This window comes from Prionailurus viverrinus, chromosome A1, assembly GCF_022837055.1.
Source record: "Prionailurus viverrinus isolate Anna chromosome A1, UM_Priviv_1.0, whole genome shotgun sequence".
NCBI classification, from domain to species: domain Eukaryota; kingdom Metazoa; phylum Chordata; class Mammalia; order Carnivora; family Felidae; genus Prionailurus; species Prionailurus viverrinus.
The window spans coordinates 19,127,673-19,145,700 of NC_062561.1; the positions used below are offsets into that span (position 1 = coordinate 19,127,673).

Sequence of the window (18,028 nt, forward strand, 5' to 3'; positions counted from 1 at the left end):
ATAAGGGAAGTTTTCAGCTATAAATTATTCAAATAAACCTTCTACTCCTTTTTCTTTCTCTTCTTCTGGGACTCCTATGATACAAATGTTATTACACTTTAAGGAGTTGCTGAGTTCCCTAAGTCTACATTCATGATCCAATACCTTTCTTTCACTCTTTTTTTCAGCTTCATTATTTTCCATAATTTTATCTTCTATATCAGTGATTCATTTCTCTGCTTCACCCATCGTCAATGTCATTGCACCATTCAGTTTTGCATCTCAGTTATAGCATTGTTTTATTCCAACCTGACTCATTTTTTAGTTCTTTTATCTCTGCAGTAAGGGATTCTCTAGTGTCTTCTGTGCTTTTCTCAAGCCTAGCTAGTACCCTTATAATTATTCTTTTAAATTTTGGTTCAGACATCTTGTATCTGTAATGATTAAAACCCTGGTTGTGACTTCTTCCTGTTCTTTCTTTTAGGGTAAATTTTCTGTCTTGTCATTTGTCTGGCTCACTGTGTGTGTGTGTGTGTGTGTGTGTGTGTGTGTGTGTGAAAGAGAGAGAGAGAGAGAGAGAGAGAGAGAGAGAGAGAGAGAGAGAGAGAGACTGTTAAGAAAGCCTGTTGTATTCCTGCTCCTGAGAGTAATGGCTATATTAATAAGTGTCCCCCCCAAAAAACCCAAAAAAACAAAAACACGGAAGCTAGATACTAGTTGTGCTTTGGTCTGCTTGCTAAAAGAAGCTAGATCTCAAAAAAAAAAAGAAAAAAGCTAGATTCTATTTCCCCTAGAGTTGAAGTTTGCAGCAGCACTCTGTGATCACTAGACTTGGTGCATGCAAGGGGTTTATGCGGGTCTTCTGGGGGTGGGGCCTGCTGCACCCATTCTCAGGCTGACGTGCCCTAATGGAGATGCACCTACAGGGTGCAGGGTGGCTGGGTTTGGTGTAAACAGCTTCAGCCTCCATTGGGAGGCACTGTTTTGCTCACTTATTTGGTCAGTGCTGATGGGGGGAGGGGAAAAATTACATGACCCCACTCTCTCCTCCCTGGAGCATTGAGTTCATGCCTGCTACTCTTCAGGGAGCTCACACAGAAGAGCCAAACAATCACACTTTTGTGTCCCTGACTTCTGCCAGATCCCTGCACCCAAGTTTTCTGTCTGCCAGGTAGAAGTCTGTGTTTTATCTCAGGCATGTAGCTGGGCTCCAAAACTCCAAATTTTAGATGTCATGTGGGGTAGACCCATACTGATTCTCTGAGGGAGGGTCTCGCTGAGTTGTGGCCAGTGCTGGTTTGTCCAGAAATCAGTTGTGTGACCATGCAGCAGTTTGGAGTTTACAGTAAAGTGCAATGGAAAGCCAACACCAAGGTTTGCTGCCCTCAGCTGGTATTCTTTGTTCCTACACTAGGGAATAGGGCAGCACTTTGGTGGTGCCAGCTCTTTTTTTCCCTGGAAAGGCCATGCCACCTCTCCCAAATGCACTCTAAGCAGGGCAACTGTTTATCCCTGTGTGATGCAGGGGATCCTTGGACCACACTATCCACTCACAGGTCTCTGCCCTCCTTCCTCACCAGAGCAACTCCAAGCCCACCAGGCATGACCCTGGTGCTGGCACGGACTCCAAAACTTCAGACTTTGCACTCCATTGCTTATAAAAACTCGCAGTAGTCAGTCCCTCTTCCTTTTCCAGTCAATGGTTTTGGGGAAGAGTTTTTCTTGAGCATTCCTCTGTGTGCACTTTCATTCTTTCTCTCACTCTGTTTCTCATTCACTCTTCTCTCCATGATCAGGGGTCCTTCACCTTCATGGCCCCTGTAGTTCTCTTCTCCCCCAAATCAACTCTCCACAGGCTCCTACCTTCCACTATGTGGCTATTTTTCCATCTCTAATTGTGCAGTTTTGCTCTCTAAGTCCTCAGATCAATTTCTTGGGTGATCAAAATGATTAGATATTTATCTGGCTGTGCTCAAGGGTCAAGGCAAGCGTAGGGTCCCCCTAGGGTCCTCTGCCATCTTAACTTCTCCCCCTAAATGCAGTATTTTCAATTCACATGTTTGAAGTCATGCAAGCTGTACGACTTCCCTGTCAAAATTACTGGTTGCCAAATTTATGGTTTCTTTAGCTGTATCTTTTTTGAGTTTTATATTTTCTGTTATGTAGATGTTATAGAATATAACACCATTGCTGTCTTTGTGACGTGGTGTATGATTGTATGATTTCTGTATGTAAACTGAATGCTTAAGCTTTTGATACAGGATTCTAGAAAGCAGTAAATTTTAGTGTTATAGTGAATAAGTATAATATATAAATGTTGTAAGAACTGTACAAAAATATCGAATGTATCTCAGATTTGGGGCATAAAAAGCCAGTCAAAAAAGAAGTATTTTATGATTCCACTTATGTGAAATTCAGCAATAAGTAAAACTAATCTGTGGTAACAGAAGTTAGAATAGCAATTACCTCTAGTGTGTTGGCATATTGACTGAAAAAGAGCAAGAAATGTTCTATATATTGTTAGGGGTGTTGGTTACATGCATATAGACCTATATATAATCTCATCAAAATCCACTTAAGGTAAGTGCAATTGACGGTATTTGTTATGCCTTGACAAAAGTATAATTATACATGCATGTATATATGCAGACTTACATGTAGACGTATACATATACGTACGTAATTACACCGTATTAATATATAACAAAAATATAAATTACGCTAATGAATACACAGCCACACACATATGCAAACTCCTTAAACAATGGCTTTTAACTGGAGTTTCATATTACATATCATTTTATGTTTGAAATTATTTAATACACAGACTCTAAAGCAGTATGCCTCCACTATAATTTAGGATCTCAACCTAAGAACACACATTTTATCTAAAGAATTCCCATCCTTCTCCCCATGATAGACTACGAAAAATGGCCGTAATTTGTTGCAATTCCTGCCAGCAAGAGATGCGGTCTATTCTACGCCTTGAATCTGGACTGAGTTGTAATTTGCTTCGTACCATAGAGTGAGGTAGAAGCCATATAATACTAGTTTTGAACCTGGGCTGTTAGGGGCTCTGCATTCTTCTGCTTGCTACTTGTGGGATCTTTGCCACTGCCACCATGTGAACAAGCCTCCAACTAGTCTGCTGGAGAGTGAGACATCACGTGGAGCCATCCAACCAGGCCATTTTAGACCAGCCAATCCTCTGATTCCAAGTAGCTGCCCACAGATGGATACATTAGCCCAGCTGTGATTAGTTACACCTGGCCCTGATCAGCAGACCCACTCAGTTAAGCCCAACCCAAATTCAAATTCAGAAACCCCATTATTATGAACTAAGTAAATGGTTAATGCCAGAAGCCATTAAGTTTTTGCACGCTTCATTACATAGAAAAAGCTAATTGCTATCGATCCTTCATAATTTTTTACCTGGGAGAGCAAATTTTTACAACACTGCCATCTCTGAGCCAGTGGTACACTTACGACTCTGTAGTCTATGTTTAGTGAGAAATATGAACATTTGTTGTGTAAATATCCTCACCTTAATGGGATTCCTATAGAAAGACTGCTGTCCAGAAGATGGGAATGACATGGCAATAATACGCTCTGGAAGTCAAAAGAGTCATTATTATGAATGTCATTATAGATGTGAAACAATGTATGAGAGCTTATTATATATGTAATCAGACTTCTTTTTCATAGAAAAGAACTTTCAGGATTGAGAATGACAGAACTACCTTTCAGATAACCAAGACAACGTATTAAATTATCCAATATAATGACCATTAAACTCACATTGTGTTCCTAGGACTCAACTGGTTCCAGCCATATGTGACAAATTTGTGTTGCCCTATAAGTGGGAATTTATTTCTTATTTAAACACCAAAGAAAAATGAGAGATCTGGGCTCCAGGAATGGTGGCATTGGTGCTTTCCAGTGCTTCTGACTCAGAAACCTTGAGACCCCTTATTCTCTAGGGGTTGAGGAAGAGAAGAGGACTCTCTGAAATCCTTGCAACACAGGAAAACAACTAGGACTCAAATTCCAAACCAAACAAAGGGAGCCAGCTGGAAATCCGTTCAATTTCCTGTAACCAAGCAGCCCGGATTTGAGAGATCAAAGCAGATTTTCCATTGTCAGGAGGAGTAAACTACAAATATGTTGCACTACCACAGTGACTCATATCTTCATGGGTAAAGAATGCTTTGAAATGACATGGCTCCTCAAAATAAATAAATAAACTTTAAAAAGGTCGGGAGGACACCTGGGTGGCGCAGTCAGTTAAGCGCCTGACTCTTGATTTTGGCTTAGGTAATGATCTCACGGTGAGATTGAGCCCCACATCAGGCTCTGTGCAGACAGCATGGTGTCTGCTTGGGATTCTCTCCCTCCCTCTCTCTCCGTCCCTCCCCCACTCACACATGAACACTCTCTCTCAAAATGAATAAATAAACTTTGAAAGAACATGGCTCAGACGAAACAAGAACAAAATGAACATAATTACACACAAGAAAGAGTCGAAGTTAATATAAGTAGACAGTTGAACTTCACGAACCAGTAACATAAGTGAGGTCTAAGTCAAATCCATCCTTCTTGTATCGCCGTTTGTTTTCTGAAACCTAAGAGTTTAAAACAATCATTAACTTGCAAAACAAAAATCAAGGTAAAATAAAGAATGTTACACAGATAAGTACAACCCTCGCCAGTATTTCCTGAAACAAACATGTTCTGAATCATAAGTATGTTTTGGCCACTTACCAGCCTTCTGGTCAGCATTTCAAGATGTTTCTTTTGATGAGCCAGATGGAAAACTCTTATCAGAATAATAAGTCGCAGAGATTGAAATAAAATTGCCAATCTAACAGTAAAAAGATCAATTTTTGCTTTAGAAACAAGATTTTGTCCATATGGACCAAGTCCAGAGGACTTGTTCTTAACCAGGGTGATTGTGCACATACACAACCCCCCACCAAGTCTCCTACCCACCCACCTAGGGAATACTTGGCAATGTCTGGGGATATTTTTCATTATCATACTGTGTGTGAAGGTATGCTACTTGTATCTAGTGGGCAGAAGCCAGGAATGTTGCTAAACACCAATCAATGCACAGGACAGCCCCTATAACAAAGAACTCTCTGGTCCAAACTCTCAATAGTGCTGAGGTTGAGAAACTCTGGTAGAGAGAGAAATAGTTATAAGATAGACTTAGAATTTGTGTACTGAACTTTTGTGGCTTAAGACAAGCCTTTGTCAGTCATTTTCCCATCAAAAGAAACTGAGCGTTCTTGTTCACCTTTGTTATTCCCATCCGTAACAGAGGCTCACTACAGCTGCTAACATACATCGGGCAGGCAGCAGACTGAGATACTTCCCAAGTGTACTAGCTCACATCTCTCCTACCATCAGAAAAAAACATGGCAGAGCACTGATGATTTGAATATGTGCTTCTCTAGCTTGAGTGTGCACATAATTCAGTAGGCCTGGAATGGGGCTAGAGATGTTTTTCCTTTTGCATTTCTGGCAAGTTCTTAGGTGATACTGAGGTTGCCAGAGGACCATACTGGATCCACTTATTTCAAAACAATTCCAAAGGCCTGTCATGTGATATGAAGTTTTGTTGGGACCTGAATTAAAGTCCTGGGTTACTGGAGTGCAGAAAGAAGGTGCTGGACTAATGAGCGAGTCATCCAACATCTATATCCCGATACACATCTCCTTCCTTTTCCTCATTACCACAGTAGCGAGACGAAGAAAGGAGGGAAAGCCATCAGTCACTTTTATACACATTTTAGTTTCCTGATAGCTAAGCAGTTCTAACTTTGCTTCAGCTTTCTTCATTTCAACTATACTGTAAGATTCCACCTCCATGGTGCTACCTATATGACCTTGTTTTCTGTTCTACTTGCTCCTTTTTAGGAGAATCATGATGGGAGTCTCTCAAATTTTGCAAACCAATACTCTGGATTACAGGAAAAACCCAGGAATTTCAGGTAAGGAACTTGTGATTGAAACTCAATGGGAATTTCAAAACGTAGAAAAGTTAAATTAGGTACAAGAGGCCAAGTTCCCAGTTTGTTCTTTCGGTGTTCCATGTTCTTTGTTCAGCTAAAGGTGCTTAATGTGTACACCCTTCACACTTCCCAATAAACAACCATGCTTTAGTGTCCAAGTAGGTGGAAATTTTTCTAAATATTTCAGTTTTGGCAACTTAACTGGCTCATATTCAACACATTCAGACTTTGAAGGATTATACAAATGGAAAGCCACAGAAGGCACCCCCCCCCCCCGAAAAAAACAAAAGGGAAAAAATGAAAACTTTAAGAGAAATTATTATGTTTCTTACCTGGGGATATCTTTAAGAACCTTAAGGTCATAAAACATATAAATTATATCAACCAGTAGAGTCACTACAATGATGACAGCATCTAAGCAGTTAAGTATATCAGAAAAATACAGTCGTATCCTGTAGTACAAAACAAAAAACATTAGTTTATGCTCCTTCAAAGAGGAGATAGGGATATTTTAAGAGCACAAATTATTTGACTCATCCCATTAAGAATTTTACTTAATGGATTCTTTAAAATGCATTTACTAGACTGGACTAAGAGGGAAGACATCCAAATTCTCTCCTACTTTATACATACAAATGACAAAAGCATCAATGTAGCAATTCAAGTATAGTAAGAGATATGACCAAACCACTGAACAAGAGGCAAGCATTGCTTTCACATATTGGACAAGAAAAGTGGGATATTTGGCAGTCCTGCTGAGCAATAGAAGCCAAATTTGTCACGGCCTTAGAGCCACTTGGCTGTGATGAGTGTAAAAGAGGAGTTTGTGAGAGATGGGCCCCCTAATTTGGCCTGTAAACTCATCATCTGGCTTTACATCCACAGTAGAATCCCAATGGGCTAGTGGCCTCCACTGTACAAAGCTGAATTTCCATCCACTTTGCCTTCCTCCCCAATACTGGCTCCCTTCAGGCAAGGACACGATGTCCCAGGGAAACCTCCTTCCAATTCTGAGGTAACCCCTCTCAGGCTCTGAGTAATCTGGAGGTAAAAAGTCCTCCCCTAAAGTGTGAGTATAGCAGTTCAGCAGGAAAGGAGACAAGCAGGCTTCTAAAATGCTCTGGATGAAATGAGGCCGGGGAATTAGTCCCTGCCTCCCACAGCTGACATGATCCAGGGCTTGGCTCACTTGATCCACCTTTTCATAAAGCCAGCAAGTAGAGAAAACCAGCTGCTGCCTCACCACCAAGCCTTGTTGATGGGATGAACATGCTTCAGAGCTCTTGTGTAACTTTTTGGGTGGGGGGAAACTTTATAACTTTTTCTTTATTTTGATTCAAGTTAGTTAGCATATAGTGTGGTATTGGTTTCTAGAGTAGAATCCAGGGATTCATCACTTACACATAATCCGGTGCTCATCCCAACAAGTTCCCTCCTTAATGCTCATCACCCATTTAGCCCATCCCCCCACCCACCTCCCCTCCAACAAACCCTCAGTTTGTTCTCTCTAGTTAAGAGTCTCTCATGGTTCGCCTCCCTCTGTTTTTATCTTTTTTTTCTTCTCTTCAGCTTTATTTTTTTATTATTTTTTTTATATATGAAATTTATTGACGAATTGGTTTCCATACAACACCCAGTGCTCATCCCAAAAGGTGACCTCCTCAATACCCATCACCCACCCTCTCCTCCCTCCCACCCCCCATCAACCCTCAGTTTGTTCTCAGTTTTTAACAGTCTCTTATGCTTTGGCTCTCTCCCTTTCTAACCTCTTTTTTTTTTTTTCCTTCCCCTCCCCCATGGGTTCCTGTTAAGTTTCTCAGGATCCACATAAGAGTGAAACCATATGGTATCTGTCTTTCTCTGTATGGCTTATTTCACTTAGCATCACACTCTCCAGTTCCATCCACGTTGCTACAAAAGGCCATATTCCATTTTTTCTCATTGCCACGTAGTACTCCATTGTGTATATAAACCACAATTTCTTTATCCATTCATCAGTTGATGGACATTTAGGCTCTTTCCATAATTTGGCTATTGTTGAGAGTGCTGCTATGAACATTGGGGTACAAGTGGCCCTATGCATCAGTACTCCTGTATCCCTTGGATAAATTCCTAGCAGTGCTATTGCTGGGTCATAGAGTAGGTCTATTTTTAATTTTCTGAGGAACCTCCACACTGCTTTCCAGAGCGGCTGCACCAATTTGCATTCCCACCAACAGTGCAAGAGGGTTCCCGTTTCTCCACATCCTCTCCAGCATCTATAGTCTCCTGATTTGTTCATTTTGGCCACTCTGACTGGCGTGAGGTGATACCTGAGTGTGGTTTTGATTTGTATTTCCCTGATAAGGAGCGACGCTGAACATCTTTTCATGTGCCTGTTGGCCATCTGGATGTCTTCTTTAGAGAAGTGTCTATTCATGTTTTCTGCCCATTTCTTCACTGGGTTATTTGTTTTTTGGGTGTGGAGTTTGGTGAGCTCTTTATAGGTTTTGGATACTAGCCCTCTGTCCGATATGTCATTTGCGAATGTCTTTTCCCATTCCGTTGGTTGCCTTTTAGTTTTGTTGGTTGTTTCCTTTGCTGTGCAGAAGCTTTTTATCTTCATAAGGTCCCAGTAATTCACTTTTGCTTTTAATTCCCTTGCCTTTGGGGATGTGTCGAGTAAGAGATTGCTATGGCTGAGGTCAGAGAGGTCTTTTCCTGCTTTCTCCTCTAAGGTTTTGATGGTTTCCTGTCTCACATTTAGGTCCTTTATCCATTTTGAGTTTATTTTTGTGAATGGTGTGAGAAAGTGGTCTAGTTTCAACCTTCTGCATGTTGCTGTCCAGTGCTCCCAGCACCATTTGTTAAAGAGGCTGTCTTTTTTCCATTGGATGTTCTTTCCTGCTTTGTCAAAGATGAGTTGGCCATATGTTTGTGGGTCTAGTTCTGGGGTTTCTATTCTATTCCATTGGTCTATGTGTCTGTTTTGGTGCCAATACCATGCTGTCTTGATGATGACAGCTTTGTAGTAGAGGCTAAAGTCTGGGATTGTGATGCCTCCTGCTTTGGTCTTCTTCTTCAAAATTCCTTTGGCTATTCGGGGCCTTTTGTGGTTCCATATGAATTTTAGGATTGCTTGTTCTAGTTTCGAGAAGAATGCTGGTGCAATTTTGATTGGGATTGCATTGAATGTGTAGATAGCTTTGGGTAGTATTGACATTTTGACAATATTTATTTCTCCAATCCATGAGCAGGGAATGTCTTTCCATTTCTTTAAATCTTCTTCAATTACCTTTATAAGCTTTCTATAGTTTTCAGCATACAGATCCTTTACATCTTTGGTTAGATTTATTCCTAGGTATTTTATGCTTCTTGGTGCAATTGTGAATGGGATCAGTTTCTTTGTCTTTCTGTTGCTTCACTGTTAGTGTATAAGAATGCAACTGATTTCTGTACATTGATTTTGTATCCTGCAACTTTGCTGAATTCCTGTATCAGTTCTAGCAGACTTTTGGTGGAGTCTATCGGATTTTCCATGTATAATATCATGTCATCTGCAAAAAGCGAAAGCTTGACTTCATCTTTGCCAATTTTGATGCCTTTGATTTCCTTTTGTTGTCTGATTGCTGATGCTAGAACTTCCAGCACTATGTTAAACAACAGCGGAGAGAGTGGGCATCCCTGTCGTGTTCCTGATCTCAGGGAAAAAGCTCTCAGTTTTTCCCCGTTGAGGATGATGTTAGCTGTGGGCTTTTCATAAATGGATTTTATGATCTTTAAGTATGTTCCTTCTATCCCGACTTTCTCAAGGGTTTTTATTAAGAAAGGGTGCTGGATTTTGTCAAAGGCCTTTTCTGCATCGATTGACAGGATCATATGGTTCTTCTCTTTTTTTTTGTTAATATGATGTATCAAGTCGATTGATTTGTGAATGTTGAACCAGCCCTGCATCCCAGGAATGAATCCCACTTGATCATGGTGAATAATTCTTTTTATATGCCGTTGAATTCGATTTGCTAGTATCTTATTGAGAATTTTTGCATCCATATTCATCAGGGATATTGGCCTGTAGTTCTCTTTTTTTACTGGGTCTCTGTCTGGTTTAGGAATCAAAGTAATACTGGCTTCATAGAATGAGTCTGGAAGTTTTCCTTCCCTTTCTATTTCTTGGAATAGCTTGAGAAGGATAGGTATTATCTCTGCTTTAAACGTCTGGTAGAACTCCCCTGGGAAGCCATCTGGTCCTGGACTCTTATTTGTTGGGAGATTTTTGATAACCGACGCAATTTCTTCGCTGGTTATGGGTCTGTTCAAGCTTTCTATTTCCTCCTGGTTGAGTTTTGGAAGAGTGTGGGTGTTCAGGAATTTGTCCATTTCTTCCAGGTTGTCCAACATGTTGGCATATAATTTTTCATAGTATTCCCTGATAATTGTTTGTATCTCTGAGGGATTGGTTGTAATAATTCCATTTTCATTCATGATTTTATCTATTTGGGTCATCTCCCTTTTCTTTTTGAGAAGCCTGGCTAGAGGTTTGTCAATTTTGTTTATTTTTTCAAAAAACCAACTCTTGGTTTCGTTGATCTGCTCTACAGTTTTTTTAGATTCTATATTGTTTATTTCTGCTCTGATCTTTATTATTTCTCTTCTTCTGCTGGGTTTAGGCTGCCTTTGCTGTTCTGCTTCTAGTTCCTTTAGGTGTGCTGTTAGATTTTGTATTTGGGATTTTTCTTGTTTCTTGAGATAGGCCTGGATTGCAATGTATTTTCCTCTCAGGACTGCCTTTGCTGCGTCCCAAAGCGTTTGGATTGTTGTATTTTCATTTTCGTTTGTTTCCATATATTTTTTAATTTCTTCTCTAATTGCCTGGTTGACCCACTCATTCGTTAGTAGGGTGTTCTTTAACCTCCATGCTTTTGGAGGTTTTCCAGACTTTTTTCTGTGGTTGATTTCAAGCTTCATAGCATTGTGGTCTGAAAGTAAGCATGGTATAATTTCAATTCTTGTAAACTTATGAAGGGCTGTTTTGTGACCCAGTATATGATCTATCTTGGAGAATGTTCCATGTGCACTCGAGAAGAAAGTATATTCTGTTGCTTTGGGATGCAGAGTTCTAAATATATCTGTCAAGTCCATCTGATCCAATGTCTCATTCAGGGCCCTTCTTTCTTTATTGACCGTGTGTCTAGATGATCTATCCATTTCTGTAAGTGGGGTGTTAAAGTCCCCTGCAATTACCACATTCTTCTCAATAAGGTTGCTTATGTTTATGAGTAATTGTTTTATATATTTGGGGGCTCCGGTATTCGGCGCATAGACATTTATAATTGTTAGCTCTTCCTGATGGATAGACCCTGTAACTATTATAAAATGTCCTTCTTCATCTCTTGTTACAGCCTTTAATTTAAAGTCTAGTTTGTCTGATATAAGTATGGCTACTCCAGCTTTCTTTTGGCTTCCAGTCGCATGATAAATAGTTCTCCATCCCCTCACTCTCAATCTAAAGGTGTCCTCAGGTCTAAAATGAGTCTCTTGTAGACAGCAAATAGATGGGTCTTGTTTTTTTATCCATTCTGATACCCTATGTCTTTTGGTTGGCGCATTTAATCCATTTACATTCAGTGTTATTATAGAAAGATACGGGTTTAGAGTCATTGTGATGTCTGTATGTTTTATGCTTGTAGTGATGTCTCTGGGACTTTGTCTCACAGGGTCCCCCTTAGGATCTCTTATAGGGCTGGTTTAGTGGTGACAAATTCCTTCAGTTTTTGTTTGTTTGGGAAGACCTTTATCTCTCCTTCTATTCTAAATTACAGACTTGCTGGATAAAGGATTCTTGGCTGCATATTTTTTCTGTGTAGCACCCTGAAAATCTTGTGCCAATTCTTTCTGGCCTGCCAAGTTTCAAAAGAGAGATCAGTCACGAGTCTTATAGGTCTCCCTTTATATGTGAGGGCACGTTTACCCCTTGCTGCTTTCAGAATCTTCTCTTTATCTTTGTATTTTGCCAGTTTCACTATGATATGTCGTGCAGAAGATTGATTCAAGTTCGTCTGAAGGGAGTTCTCTGTGCCTCTTGGATTTCAATGCCTTTTTCCTTCCCCAGTTCAGGGAAGTTCTCAGCTATTATTTCTTCAAGTACCCCTTCAGCACCTTTCCCTCTCTCTTCCTCCTCTGGGATACCAATTATGCGTATATTATTTCTTTTTAGAGTATCACTTAGTTCTCTAATTTTCCCCTCATACTCCTGGATTTTTTTATCTCTCTTTTTCTCAGCTTCCTCTTTTTCCATAACTTTATCTTCTAGTTCACCTATTCTCTCCTCTGCCTCTTCAATCCGAGCCGTGGTGGTTTCAATTTTGTTTTGCATTTCATTTAAAGCGTTTTTCAGCTCCTCGTGACTGTTCCTTAGTCCCTTGATCTCTGTAGCAAGAGATTCTCTGCTGTCCTCTATACTGTTTTCAAGCCCTGCGATTAATTTTATGACTATTATTCTAAATTCACTTTCTGTGATATTATTTAAATCCTTTTTGATCAGCTCATTAGCTGTTGTTATTTCCTGGAGATTCTTCTGAGGGGAATTCTTCCGTTTGGTCATTTTGGATACTCCCTGGCATGGTGAGGACCTGCAGGGCACTTCCCCTGTGCTGTGGTGTATAACTGGAGTTGGTGGGCGGGGCTGCAGTCAGACCTGATGTCTGCCCCCAGCCCACCGCTGGGGCCACAGTCAGACTGGTGTGTGCCTTCTCTTCCCCTCTCCTGGGGTCGGGATTCACTGTGGGGTGGCGTGGCCCATCTGGGCTACTTGCACACTGCCAGGCTTGTGATGCTGGGGATCTGGCGTATTAGCTGGGGTGGGTAGGCAAGGTGCACAGGGGCAGGGGGGGCAGGCTTAGCTCGCTTCTCCTTAGGTGATCCACATCAGGAGGGGCCCTGTGGCAGCGGGAGGGAGTCAGATCCGCTGCCGGAGGTTTGGCTCCGCAGAAGCGCAGAGTTGGGTGTTTGCGCAGAGCGAGCAAGTTCCCTGGCAGGAACGGGTTCTCTTTGGGATTTTGGCTGGGGGATGGGCGGGGGAGATGGCGCTGGCGAGCGCCTTTGTTCCCCACCAAACTGAGCTCTGTCGTCAGGGGGCTCAGCAGCTCTCCCTCCCTTTGTCCTCCAGCCTTCCCGCTTTCCGAGCAGAGCTGTTAACTTATGACCTCCCAGAGGCTAAGTCACGCTTGTTGTGGGAACACAGTCCGCCTGGCCCCTCCGCTTTTGCAAGCCAGACTCGGGGGCTCTGCTTGGCCGGTGAGCCGCCCCTCCGCCCCGGCTCCCTCCCGCCAGTCCGTGGAGCGCGCACCGCCTCGCCGCCCTTCCTACCCTCTTCCGTGGGCCTCTCGTCTGCGTTTGGCTCCGGCGACTCCGTTCTGCTAATCCTCTGGCGGTTTTCTGGGTTATTTAGGCAGGTGTAGGTGGAATCTAAGTGATCAGCAGGACGCGCGGTGAGCCCAGCGTCGTCCTACGCCGCCATCTTCTCTTCCTGTTTTTATCTTATTTTATTTTTCCTTCCTTTCCCACATGTTCATCCGGCTTGTTTCTTAAATTTTACATATGAGCGAAATCATGTATTTGTCTTTCTGATTGACTTCTTTCACTTAGCATAATACAGTGTAGTTCCATTCATGTTTTGCAAATGGCAAGATTTCGTTCTTTGTCATGGCTGAGTAATATGCCATCGTGTGTATATCTATACCACATCTTTGTCCATTTATCAGTCAATGGACATTGGGGCTCTTTCCATACTTTGGTTATTGTTGATAGCACTGCTATAAACACTGAGGTGCATGTGTTTTGAATCAGCATCTTTGTGTCTTTGGGGTAAATACCTGGTAGTGCAATGGCTGAGTCATAGGGTGGTTCTATTTTTAACTTTTTGAGGAAACTCCATACTGTTTTCTGGAATGGCTGCACCAGTTTGCCTTTCCAGCAACAGTGCAAAAGTGTTCCTTCTTCTGCATTCTTGCCAACATCTGTTGTTTCCTGAGTTGTCACTTTTAGCCATTCTGACAGGTGTGAGGTGGTATCTCATTGGAGTTTTGATTTGCATTTCCCTGATGATGAGTGACGTGGAGCATCTTTTCATGTGTCTGTTAGCCACCTGGATGTCTTTTTTGGAAAATTGTCTATTCATGTCCTCTGCCCATTTCGTCACTGGATTATTTGGTTTTTGGGTGTTGAGTTTGATTCTCACATACCTTAACATAAATTTTTATTTTAACTGAGGTAGGGGTTGTTCAGACCTATTATTTAGTATTTAATACACTGTCAGCTTTTATTTAGATTCAACTCTCAGGGAGAGTTTACATTTGTACTTCACACACATATTCCTTTTAATAATGTGCATGTAGGGGCGCCTGGGTGGCTCAGTTGGTTGAGTGACCGACTTCAACTCAGGTCATGATCTCACAGTTTGTAAGTTCGAGCACCACATCGGACTCTGTGCTGACAGCTCAGAGCCTAGAACCTGCTTCGGATTCTGTGTCTCCCTCTCTCTCTCTGCCCCTCCCCCGCTCATGCTCTGTCTCTGTCTCAGAAATAAATAAACATTAAAAAAATAATTAAAAAAATAATGTACATGTAGACACATCAGCTGCCTGGCTCTACTTTGCAAACCCTTTAAGCTTTACCTGTTGAAGGAACTATCCATAATAAGTTGCTGGAAACTAGAGTATCAGTTGCAACAATAAAATTAAAGCCCACTCTAGTAGAAATTGGGATTTGGATTGTTTTCTCATGGACCATGTGGACCATGCCTCCTCTTTAACAAAGAGGAACACATTCACATTTGGTTGGGTTGACTTGGTAATTATTTTGGGATGCTTCTCAGAGCAGTACAAGACAGCTTTATAATAGGTAAAAAAAATCAGTGAAACTTACCCTTCTGCATATACTCGAAGAAGAACATCCAAGACAAAAAATAAAGAAATAGCTAAAGAAATTAAATGAATTTCCACAGGAATATATATTGCGTTTTTAGTGACAAGCAGGTCTGTAATGACGAGGGACATATCCACAAAGATAAGCAAAATTCCAAATATTCTACAACAGATAAACAGAATAAAGATAAAATGATTTTCACTCCTAAAGTTAGACCATATTTAGGTCAATGATCTGATAACAAAATGTAATTTAGGATTAAATTATCCACTGGTAGGGAATACTGTGTTGCCTTAAAATATCAAAAAAAATTACTAAGTTTTCGCCCAATGGAAGCAGTTATTAGAGAATTAAAATCTCCCCCACACCATTTCACGTTATCATGTCCTTTTATAAAAGACATATCAGACTAACCCTCCAAGATAGCACAGGCAACCTGAATTAAAATACACGTCCCCACTTGTGAACTCTTCTTAAAATCTGAGAATTTTTTAAGAGGTTTCTACCAATTTCTCATAAAAAATAAAACCACATTCATACTGATTAACTTTTACAAATTTAGCAATAAAAACCGAGTGAAAGTATGACTAACATAACCTTAAAAGACCTCTTTGACCACTACGATGTTTTATCAGTGAGATTTTCAATAAGTATATGATTATATATTAATAGATGCTTCTAGCACAGTGCTAGGCACATGAGAAGGAATCATACTGTATAGATGATTAAACTCTAAAGTACCTCCTAAGCCTTCCTCTTATATATTCTAAACACATTCTTCATAAACTGAGTACACTACTTGTATAATCTATGAAGATACATTCATTAGCCTTCAAAATACTTTTTAAAAATTACAATGCAAATTAAAATATTATAAATTTAAAAGGAAGCAAGTATATTGTGTGACTCTGTATCATAGCATGAAATAAATCTTACTATCATGTAGAGAAGAAGTCTGAGTAAAATGGTCCCAGAATTAAGGAGTATTTCTAGACAAATAAAGTATCTAATAAAAACACTTAAAGAATTTTTAAAGGCATGCTTCATTATTTTTACTTTTACAGGCAGAAAAAACATACTAATATGTTACTATTAGGCTTAGGTAAATATCATTTCTTTGAATATCTCAATGTTCAGCTGAAACTAAAATTTCAATACAAATTATGTTACATAAAATGGGGCACAAGAGCTATTTAGCAACATACTGACAGTGAAAATGTGTTTCCCCCTCCCAGGTCCTTTATTATTAAAAATATTAAATATTATGCATATTTAATTTCCTCCCTTTCTAGGGTCTCACATACCTGAATGTGAGTGATGATACAAGTGAGTATACAATTCTCTTAATCATGCTGCAACAAAAAGAAGTAAAAATTAAATTCCAGAGTATTCAAATTTATCACAGATTTCTTCTAATATGGAATATGAATTTAGCCAATAAAAAAGGATTCTAGAAACATAGTTTTAAAAGAAAGTTCTTCAGAAGTTGCATAACAAAATGCTGTTTACTAGGATTTTCATTGTTCTGCTTCATGATTTTTAAGTTTTCATATGTGGAATAAATTCAAATAAAACCCTCAACTGTGTTTAGTAGTATTTCCCTTGCCTGCAAAGCCCCAATCCCAATTTTATGGTAATATTAAGTTGGGGTCATCAACTAAAGCAAGATAATGTAGAGACAGAAAGGCGTGGTAGAGAGATAGGCATTCCAGCTCTCCCATAGATGAGCTGAGGGATCCTGTGCAAGTTATCAAACCTTGGCCAGGTCTGTTTCCACAGCAGCCAAATAAAGGACTTCAGGGATAGGTAGGGAATAAATGATACTCTTGTCCTATAATGTTCATCTCTTGAAAAAAGATATCCCATAACACAACAGTTAACCATTAATGAGAATCACATTGGGGGTGCAAGTGCACTTTGGAGATAAAGAATTTTAGTAAGATATATTTCAAAGGAGAAACACCGTAGAGATTGGGCTCCTTCCATTAATAGGAGGAGGAGAAGCCTGTTTGATGGGGCCTTCAAGTTATGCTTCATTTTACTCTATGGCTGGAGACAAGGTAGCCACTGGGGAGCAATTTATTGCCCTGCAGATGCCTACAATGTGGGACCCAAACTCCTCTCCGGTGGCATCAATGTCAAAGCAGTGTTCATAGCCTGTACCCAAGACTGAACTAAACAATGGAGTGAACATATGCTGAATAGAACTGGGCACTCCCAAAATTGGCCACAGATGAATGGCAAAGCAGAGATATAAGGGCTTCCTCCTTTCTGCAAATTCTCCCTCCTCCACCTGCATCCACCACCTCTGCCCAGGCTTAGGAAGCTCAGGATAATGTGGATGTGTGCCTGATTGGCCAAAAGAGGTGAATTGCATAGAGGTTGCCATTTTCTTAAAGCATGCCCTTCTGATCCCACACAGACCGGATCTCTGGGTAGTGAAGAAATATTATGATAAACTGGAACTTGCTTGACAAAGTGACCACAGAGAACCATGCAGAGAATCATGAGGCACAAAGGGGGTGCTTTAATTCCCTTACCTCTTTCAGGGCTTCCCCAAACTACTTCAAGTAAATATACAATTGAGATTCTTAAAAAAAAGAGCATGTTAAGTGTATAGCTTTAAACAACGTGTGTGGAGTTTGCAGGGAAAGAACTGTAACTCAGTAATTCTATAGGAGAACTGTTCACATTTGAAGGAGAAGCACTGTTCATATTTGAAAGGAACAGAAAAACACCCCCCAACATGCCACAGTTCAAAACATAGGCATGCGTCTCTCCTAAAAACAATTACTCAAAGAAGTGCTCAACTGAGCGATGAATCAAAATGAAGAACTCAGGAATAAGGAAGATACCTCACAGGGAAAACGTGTTAAGAAATCATAAAAATTCAGAACTAAGTCTAAATAATCATTGTTAGTGTTGCATGTGGCAATGTAAACAAATGATTCTAAAACCAAGGATAAATAACATGAAATTCTCCTTAATAGCATGGCTTTAATATTGTAGGTTATCTAGAGACTTCTAGGAAGATGCTGGAGTAGGAGGATACTCAGCTCACCTTGGGCACACCAGGATAGCAGCCACATCAGTGTCACTAACCCAGAAAATGACCCAAAGACTGGCAGGACAGA

At 40.4% G+C, this 18,028-nt stretch overlaps 1 protein-coding gene across 9 annotated transcripts in view; it reads right to left on the reverse strand.

The window, feature by feature from the left end:
- The window catches only part of LOC125173614 (phosphatidylinositol 3,4,5-trisphosphate 3-phosphatase TPTE2-like), a 171,052-nt gene that overhangs the window by 80,747 nt on the left and 72,277 nt on the right, over window positions 1-18,028 (reverse strand). For 8 of the 9 annotated variants that reach the window (XM_047872981.1, XM_047872974.1, XM_047873017.1 and 5 more), the window contains 6 exons: window positions 16,199-16,246; window positions 14,895-15,056; window positions 6,326-6,445; window positions 4,741-4,840; window positions 4,538-4,601; window positions 3,524-3,588 (listed from right to left, as the gene is read on the reverse strand). In XM_047872981.1, the coding sequence (XP_047728937.1) occupies window positions 3,524-3,588; window positions 4,538-4,601; window positions 4,741-4,840; window positions 6,326-6,445; window positions 14,895-15,056; window positions 16,199-16,246 (559 nt within the window). Of the gene's footprint in view, window positions 1-3,523; window positions 3,589-4,537; window positions 4,602-4,740; window positions 4,841-6,325; window positions 6,446-14,894; window positions 15,057-16,198; window positions 16,247-18,028 lie in introns of those variants that run through there. The other variant, XM_047873032.1, reaches the window with a different exon arrangement.